The sequence below is a fragment of the Conger conger genome, chromosome 5, assembly GCF_963514075.1.
Source record: "Conger conger chromosome 5, fConCon1.1, whole genome shotgun sequence".
Lineage (NCBI taxonomy): Eukaryota > Metazoa > Chordata > Actinopteri > Anguilliformes > Congridae > Conger > Conger conger.
This window is the reverse complement of record NC_083764.1, coordinates 65,286,397-65,294,934: the sequence shown is the minus strand read 5'-3', so window position 1 is coordinate 65,294,934 and position 8,538 is coordinate 65,286,397. Positions and strand designations below refer to the sequence as shown.

Below are 8,538 nucleotides of genomic sequence, written 5' to 3'. Positions count from 1 at the left end.
TAGCTGGTTAAAGTATCAGGTTACCTAATTTTCCTTGGATGAGTAACATTACTGCTTAACGTTAGTTCAGCTGCTTGTATTGGACCTACTTCACGGTTTGCTGAGTTGCTCGCCTCTGACCGGCGCTAGTCGGATTAAAACGTTTATATTTTGGATTATCAAAACAATTGCAATTGTACTGGGTCCCGAAAACCTAAGCATGCACAACCTGGGATAGGGGAATCGGTTGTATTTTATCTTTCGGTAAATTATCCGTTTGGACTTTTGATAACTCCATTGACCTCCTTTTATAAAAAGTAATTCATAAGAGTCCGTTTCACCGTTCGTTGTTCGTAGTGAAAGAAAACCTTTCCAGTTGTTCAGCAGAAAAAGCACTGTTGAAAAATCTGTTGAGAGCGCTCTCAAAACCACAGTGGAGTGAGTGATGTTCCGCCTCCTTTAGAGAACAAGGCTCTGGCGGATCTCTGGGAGTAGTCCTCGTCCGTATAAGTACCGGTGCGGATGTTTCACACCCGAACAGCGGCCTCTCGTTCTGCCTTATGGAGAGGAAGAGGCGGAGAAAGTGGCCGCTCTTCAGTCCGCACCGGTACTTTGTTAGACACCAGTCTGTTACCAAAACAGTTTACTGGGTAATTTCGATGGAATAATTCCGATTTAGGATTTTAGGTTTTCACTGCCTAGTACAACTGCACATAACCAGTCATGGTTTTGATTGAAAAAAAAACTTCCAATCAGTCTAGCGCCGGTCTTTACTTTAACGTTAAGTACCGTTCCCAGCTAAACTGACGTTAGATTAAGTAACCGGTTACGTTAACCAGCTAGCTAGTTATCGGTGGCGGTACATTTTAAGGGTTGTAGTTATGGAATACTTAAACGTTAGGTAGCTAATGACCACTAGTCGCTACCGGTACTAGCCTGTAAAAAGCGGTACAGCGCATGCCTGCTCATAATGTTCGGCCGACCAAAAACACCGTGGGGAAAGGCGGCAGATCTTTGCCTATAAAGGTTACAACAGTTTCGCATCAGAATGGAAAATGTACAAAACCTCAAGCGTAACCACCTGCCTCGAAAGGCCATGACTGGAGACCACACGTGGACAATGAAGGATAAAATAATTTATTCAAAACAAAAACACATACAAAAATAAAGGGGGAGAAAAAAAACATGGTGTGGAAGTATGGAGGCTCTAAGCCTGGAAAGCTACTGGGTCTGCCGGTTTGTTTTCACCTTAAAAATCAGCACCTGTTGAGACCCAGGTAACCAGGTGAGGGGAGTTAATCAATTAGAGCAGTTTATTACAGTTAAGTGCAGGGAAACAACAAAAACCAGCAGACCCTATAGCTCTCCCGGTCCAGGTTTGGAGACCACTGCTCCAAGCCATGTATGCATGTGCAGGGATGAGTGAGAAGTCTCATGGCAAATGCAAGATGCAATTACTCAAAACATACCAGTACTCAATGTACACTCAAGATAAAGAAAAGGGTAATTGCACATGACAAATACATTTGGGCTACTCTTGTTTTTATTTTTTATAACAAGTCCTTAAACTCAGAAGAGTGAAGAGAGGAGACCAGAATGCACATTCCTCAGGACGACCTGCCAGAACTCCTTGCTAGACAGATCCCAAGGAGACGACTGCCGTTATAGCGATGGCAGCAGTCTGCCAGACTCCCAACATCCAAGTACTCATGAATATCCTTGGAGTTCAGCACCTGGAGAAGAAACAAACAAAATCTCGCATTTTCATCAGCAATCTTTCAGAATGACCACAGTCTTTTTTTTGTACCCCACATAAACTTGCCTTCCAGGTGGAGGTAACAAGTTTCATCTAGCAACTGATTGACACCTGAAGCACCATTCTTATGAAGGAATGGAGTAAATTAAAGGAGCATCCCCACAAGCCATCGACAAATCCCTGGTGTAAACCCACCTGAAGCGTCTAACCCAGAGGACCAGGCCGTAGCGGTCGCAGCAATTAATCGGCTTCCATCTTGTTTGGCTCAACCCAGACGGTCAGATCCCCTCAACCTACACAAGGCAAATTCAGGAGATCAGTTCACAGCTCCCAAGATATCTCTGGACTCCTAATGTAAAGGCAATTCTCAAGATAAGGTCTCAAAACATGCAAGTGATCACATCAGGTCATGACGACTTAAATGAATGGCCCTGTACTAATGAACTGCTGATATTTACCATTTTAAGACCCCTGCTCTGAACAGGAAGTGTAACAAAGATCAACATGTAGCTTAAGGGCAAAGTTTTACTTGGAATGCAGACACACCCTCAAAACATTCAGGTCTATGTGGAAAAACAAATGTGATCGTGAGAACTTCCAAGGGAAAAAAGGCCTCATTTCAGGTAAGTGGTCTGTAGCAAGGCCCAAAATGGATGGAGAACGACCATTTTGCAGGACTAACAATGGGGACATTCTGAAATCGGGATGTGGGCGATTCCATTGGTCAAGGGCAGTCAAAAAGGCCACTTAAGGATGCCTTCAAGATTTAGGAGGTGGAATCGGTGGGGGCCAGTGAACATTAAAAATAGACGACACTTGAAATTTACCATGCAGTTATACGGAACACTAAAATACAACAAAAAAAAAAAAAAAACAAAAAAAAAAACCTATGAGTTGTCATCTTGGAAGTGAGGACGGGGAGGAGGTAGGATTCAACACTTAAAATGAACTCAGTTTGGAGGATGTGAACAGGAGAGCAAAAGTATTTACCTCACATTACAGGCCTATCTCCACATATGAACTAGCCAAGAGAGCAGCTTGCGTCTCAGGGTGCTCATGTCGGTAGGCCCAACACTCCTCCAAGGACAAGGCGGTTTTTTTTCCACCCAGTCGAACAGTAGCAGAGAACACTTGGACGCAGTGAAGCATTATGGGACAACACAACGAGAAGCGCCCAGCAGGACAGCCCAAGACATCACCAAAAAAAGAACCTGATCCCCAACTTCTGCACTCAAATTTCAGTGAATGAGTTCAGCATTTCACTGCAAAGGCAATGTCTTAAAGGCTCCTGGCTAGACAAGCTTCACCACTCCCTTGGACCTCCCAAAGCTACATAGCAGGATTACCCAGAAATACGCCCTCCTGTACTGCTCAATTAGAGCAGTCTTATAATTATTCATTTTTAAGATACCTTTCTGCGGTCCAGAGGCACAGCTGATTCAGTTTGAGGCACAACAGAAAAATCGAGAGTACTTTCAACCAACTGTTTAATAGGCTTCATGAAGCCAGAATTTACAAAAAAAGATTCTTTCAAAGGTTGTTTTGAGACACAGAACAGAAAAGCACATTGTTCCAAGCAGGGACAAGTATTGGTAGTAACATGTGTTTTTAAAGTTGAAGTTCAGAAGATTCAGTCCGAGACAGGAAAGCACATTTAAAATTCAAAATGTTGCAATGAACAAGGGTACTGGCTGTGTCCTGCAATAGCTAGGTTTTACATGCGACCAACCAGATTTCAGCAGCTTTCAATCCTATAATGGCATTCTCTAAAGTCACTTTCTTTTCTTCTTTTCTTTTTTTTTTTTTAAACAAAGGAAGGTGGCTTATTGGAAATGGGGTAAACACCTTGCTGCACAGAAGAGATGCAACTACAGAACCCAAGAGAATGAAATCTTTCAGTCATTTTATAGCTTGTCATGGTTAAAAAGAAATTACCATTTGATCAGCGTTTAGTGTTGCCGGGGCTGAATTGACAAACACAGGGAACAAGGCCTTAAAATGCCAGAGTTGTTCCGCTGTGATCCAACTCTAGAGATGCATCTTCGATTTGAGGTTGCAAATGAACAGAACTTGCACTGGAGTTCTAAGATCTAAAAGCTGCATTCAACAATATAGCCTGTTTGGATATACAAGTTTAAAAAAACAAAAAAAAACAAAAAAACAAAAATACCAGCCTTATCGTTTTAGTTCAGGTTTCCGTTAAGACTGCCTTCTCTGGGCCACCAGTAAGTAATGAGCTTGCGGTACAGGAATCCTTGTGAACAGTTCGCCATCTTACAGTGACCAAAATGAAGCGCTACAGGAATGGCCATCTCCTACAGCTGATGCGTGCCCACTCTTAAAAACAGGCTCTTCTAAAGAGACTTTGGCTACTTAAACAGGATACTACATTCAGATCACAAGAGGGGAAAAATAAAAAATAAAATAAAAATTCTTCGAAGAGTGCATCTTTTTAAATACAGCCAGCGAAGGGATGGTCTTGAACCAGGAGGATTTTTACTCGTGTGCAGCTGAGGACAAGAAGCAGGCACAGGTGTAAAGGCACTGAAGTATTCGGACATCCCTCCCCCACACCCACCCCTCCCGGCTCAAACTCCCCATATCTACTTACCCCCCTAAAACAGGTCAATTACACGCACAATTGCGGTATTCAAGGCCGGTATTAAAGCCATTTAGGATGCCTGTGTCAACATTTGTTTCTGCATTCCGATTGGACAGCGACACTTGGACTATCCGGGAGTGCATGGAGAGACCCTCCATGACATTTGCAACATTATTCTTGTGAATTCTTGATGTAACTGCAGGAGGGGGGCCAGACTTTGATTTCTAAATCCAGATCTGGTCCTCTCTCCCATTTAAGCATCCTTTTCAAAAGAGGGCAAGAGACTTGACAATGGCATGTTGACAGGCCTGTTCAATGGGTCCAATTTTAAGTTCACCTTTTACATCTTCCCATTAAGACTACGGGAAAGCCTGCATATGGACAGTGTTTTCTGACAACGAGATGCAGGGTAAGAAGCTTCGCTTCAACACCTATTCATACTTACGATAGCTGTCATAGCCGTCTCTGTACGTTCCAGACCGATCACCGTAGCCCGACTGCCCCCTGAGAAGACGAACTGGGTGAGCACAATGTGATGACCTTCCCTGGCGGTTGATTAAACGCAGGCTCTCTCATTTGGGAATTTACCTCACCTGTCTCTGTTGTAGTATCCGCCTCCACCCCCGCCAGAGTATCCCCCACTGCTCCTCTGGGAGTATCCGCCACCACCACCATAACCTCCACCATAGCTCCTGTCTCCATAACTCCTGTCACCTCCTCCATACCTGTCTCCACCACCATATCCTCCTCCTCCTCCACCTGAGAGAGAGAGAGAGCGAGAGAGAGAGAGCGAGAGAGAGAGAGCGAGAGAGACAGAGACAGAGAGAGACAGAGAAAGACAGAGAGAGAGAGACAGAGAGAGAGAGACAGAGAGAGAGAGAGACAGAGAGAGAGAGACAGAGAGAGAGAGACAGAGAGAGAGAGACAGAGAGAGAGAGAGTCAGAGACACACAGAGAGGAGGAGAGAGAGAGAGACAGAGACAGAGAGAGAGACAGAGAGAGACAGAGAGAGATGGGTCAAAGGCATTCACCCATTAACCTCCCAAAACATGAACCAATAAATTGATCAAGGAGGGCATGACAAAGCAAATGGGGGCACACCATTTTGCAATCGCCAGCCCTTACCTCGCGAATAACCACGCCCACCTCTTCCCCGGCCCCCTCTGAAGAATCCGCCCCCTCGGCCTCCCGAAGGTCCGCCCCGGTATCCACCGCCTCCGGACCGCGATCCAGACTTGCCAGCTTCGTCTACCCGGATCGTCCTGCCGTCGACGGTCTACGAGAGACAAGACGGGGGTGGCGGTTATTACAATGCACAAGGTGGACTGTCAATACAGGGATCCAAGCAAAACCTCTTTTTTTTTTTTTCCCCAAGTTGAAACATGTAGCAGCACACTAGTGCATCCTAGCTACATCTCAGGTGTGCATACCTTTCCATTCATGCCTTCCAAGGCGTCCTTGGCATCGTCTGGGTTTTCAAACGTTACAAAGCCAAACCCTCTCGACCTGTGCGTTTCGCGGTCTCTGATCACGTCAACTGAAACACAAGAATTGAAGGAATTCACATTAGAAGGGCATTCCTCGCGATTTCCATTGCCATTGACCATACGCGAGAACGAAAGTAAAGATCCTCTTCCTTATGTGCAAAAAATTGAGATTACTTACTTTTCGAGATGTTGCCATACTTCGAAAAGGCCAACTCCAAAGACTCTTCTGTGGTATCGAAGTTCAAGCCTCCGACAAAAAGCTTCCCCTCGTCAGACATAGTCGTACCTCCTGCAAGATCAAGGGTGAATCGAGTCTTTGCGTGCGCTTGGTAACCTCCTTTCAGGATGTCACCAACTTAACGTAAATGACATGTGTCGTCGATAAGTACGTGAAACTTATGGAAAATCGTTCAACACGGTTAATATAAAGAGAGCAACAGAAATTAATGTATGCGTTCACTAAGTTTCAGCTAACGTTGACGCCTTTGTGGCATCATCGAGTAGCCCGGCCCAAGACAATGCCGGTTAATGGAGGTGGGGGGAGCTGCGCCATTTTCTCCCACCGCCTCAACCCTGCTCCGCACCGCGGCCATCTTTAAACCCCCCAAAGCAAAGCAGCAGCCCTGACAAAACATACATTTTGTAACCCCAAAAACGACATTGCTCCCGCGTTTATGTACCGTAGGTTGGTTACTTATGTTACTTAGAACCAGTAAGGAAGGCACCTTAAATTTAAGATGGCCACCATTATTGTTGTTATTGTGATTATCATTAGTCTGGATACCTACAAGGCAATGCTTCAAGCTTAACGTTTGCTAGCCTAGCCAATTAACCAGAAAACCCCCCTCGTGATACACTGCTAACGAACAAAGGCTAGCCAGCATTAGCACTCAGCCATTTTGATTCACCCAATGAATTAGGCTAGCAAGGCAAATTGCCGCTTTGTGAATAACGGTAACAGCAGAATTATAATTCAATTCTAAGCGAATATAATGCTAGCAAAGTTACCACGACAAGCGCATCACTTGCTCATTATTCTCGGGGAGCTAACATTTTAATCTACCGACGTTATTAGCTCGGTAGTGAACGTTAGTCTCGATGCAAATATTTGTTCTATAGCTAACGGTTAATTAGCCCCTAGGCTACAAGATGAAATTCCCATTTACGTGGGCAAGTAGGCTACCACCAGTGAGCTAGCTAAGCTGTAAACGAAGCAAATGGATACAAGTGTCCGACACAGTGGATATAACGTTACCGTTTTTCTGCCTCCGTCCTTAACCTGGTCTCTTACGGTCAGTGTGATACGACAGCAAAACGCCCTCCGTTTTGTGACAAATATACCCAGGGAACGTCATGAATAATTACAAACCGGTCGTGTCAAATGAGTTGCGTTTGCGTTGTTTTAAACCTCGGTTACTATGCAAGGTGGTCTGCGACTTGTCTATTTGTATCACGTGGGTTGTACCCGCCAATTGACAAAGTCCGCGCGTTAACGTGATGACAAAAGCATCTTTACGGTGAAAACGGTACCCTACCCTTTCCTCACCAAGAACCCGCCAACTACGTGCTGGCCCATTTGATTGGCGAGTAAGGCTTATTAGCTTTCCATACGTCACGTCATAGAATACACAAGGAATGATTCTGAAAAAACATATTTAAATGGACATTTTCTTCATGTAATCAGGCTTCCTTTTAGACCATTGACTGACAGGGACCCACAACCAATATTAGAACATTAACAATGTGAGGTATTTGCATGAGGCCCAAAATCCTTGGTGTACGACATCAATCCAAAATGGAGAAAAACTTTGTACCTATTGATGAAGAGACAGACCTGAAGTTTGGAACAGAAAACAGGAAGCTGTCAGAAGGAATACACTGTATAAGACGTTAAACAGGAAGTTTGATTGTTGTTATAAAGGGCCATTTACACTAAGGCATTGCAGGGCCCCTGGTTGATTGGATCTTACATTACATCATTGTTACAACACATCTCAAGTCTCGGCGAGGCATTAAAGTGTAATTTGCTGTCTGAAATATGCCAAGACAAACATCATCTGTGTATTCCTACACCAAATGTCCTCTTCCTTATATGTGCCAAAATGGCATTTTCAAAAGGACTATTGTATTCTCCTGCAGACGGAGCAGGAATTATATGTGCAAGCACTCTTCTCTGGTACCTTTGAGCAACGATAATAAACTTGATTTGCCTCAGCGAATGTTATGTTTAGGTTAGGTTAGTTATGTACACTGGCACCAGTCCATGCAACGCTTAAAAGTCAGGAGCAAAACTTTAAAATCTGTCCTGTACATAAATGGTAGTGAAGTGAAGTGATGCTAGCACTGGGCATTACCGAGATGTAACAAAAGCACGGATCAGTTTCTCTACATCCCCTGCTGATAGGAAGTGCCTAATTTTAGCTATGTTTGTAACCGGGGGAAAAAAGCCACTCTGGATATTATTGGTGTTTGGATATATTTTTTTATGTGCCTGTCTAAAGTTAACTCTGGGTCAATAGTAACACAAAGGTCTTTCACTTTTACATTTGGTAAAACGAAACAGCCATATTTCACCACTGAGTAGTTGGACTCTTCATCTTTTATTTTAACAAACTGCTTCCTGTCACATAAGTATGATCTACTTGGGGGCGACATGGCTCAGGCAGTAAGAGCCGTCGTCTGGCAGTCGGAGGGTTGCCTGTTCGATCCCCCGC

General features: G+C 44.3%; 1 protein-coding gene across 2 annotated transcripts; it reads right to left on the bottom strand.

Moving 5' to 3' along the window:
• Window positions 1–1,102: 1,102 nt before the first annotated feature.
• LOC133129107 (cold-inducible RNA-binding protein B-like) lies at window positions 1,103–7,224 on the bottom strand. 2 transcript variants are annotated; one of them, XM_061242947.1, is made up of 8 exons: window positions 7,080–7,224; window positions 6,003–6,113; window positions 5,768–5,874; window positions 5,484–5,613; window positions 4,931–5,096; window positions 4,783–4,841; window positions 1,931–2,028; window positions 1,103–1,712 (listed from the first exon to the last, which is right to left on the bottom strand). In XM_061242947.1, exons 2-7 carry the CDS (start codon window positions 6,100–6,102, stop codon window positions 2,024–2,026), a joined length of 567 nt encoding a protein of 188 aa, XP_061098931.1. In that variant the 5' UTR covers window positions 6,103–6,113; window positions 7,080–7,224; the 3' UTR covers window positions 1,103–1,712; window positions 1,931–2,023. The 2 variants fall into 2 exon arrangements, with proteins under 2 accessions (XP_061098931.1, XP_061098930.1); XM_061242946.1 differs by lacking the exons at window positions 1,103–1,712; window positions 1,931–2,028 and having other exon boundaries at window positions 4,325–4,841.
• Between the last annotated feature and the right edge of the window lie 1,314 nt (window positions 7,225–8,538).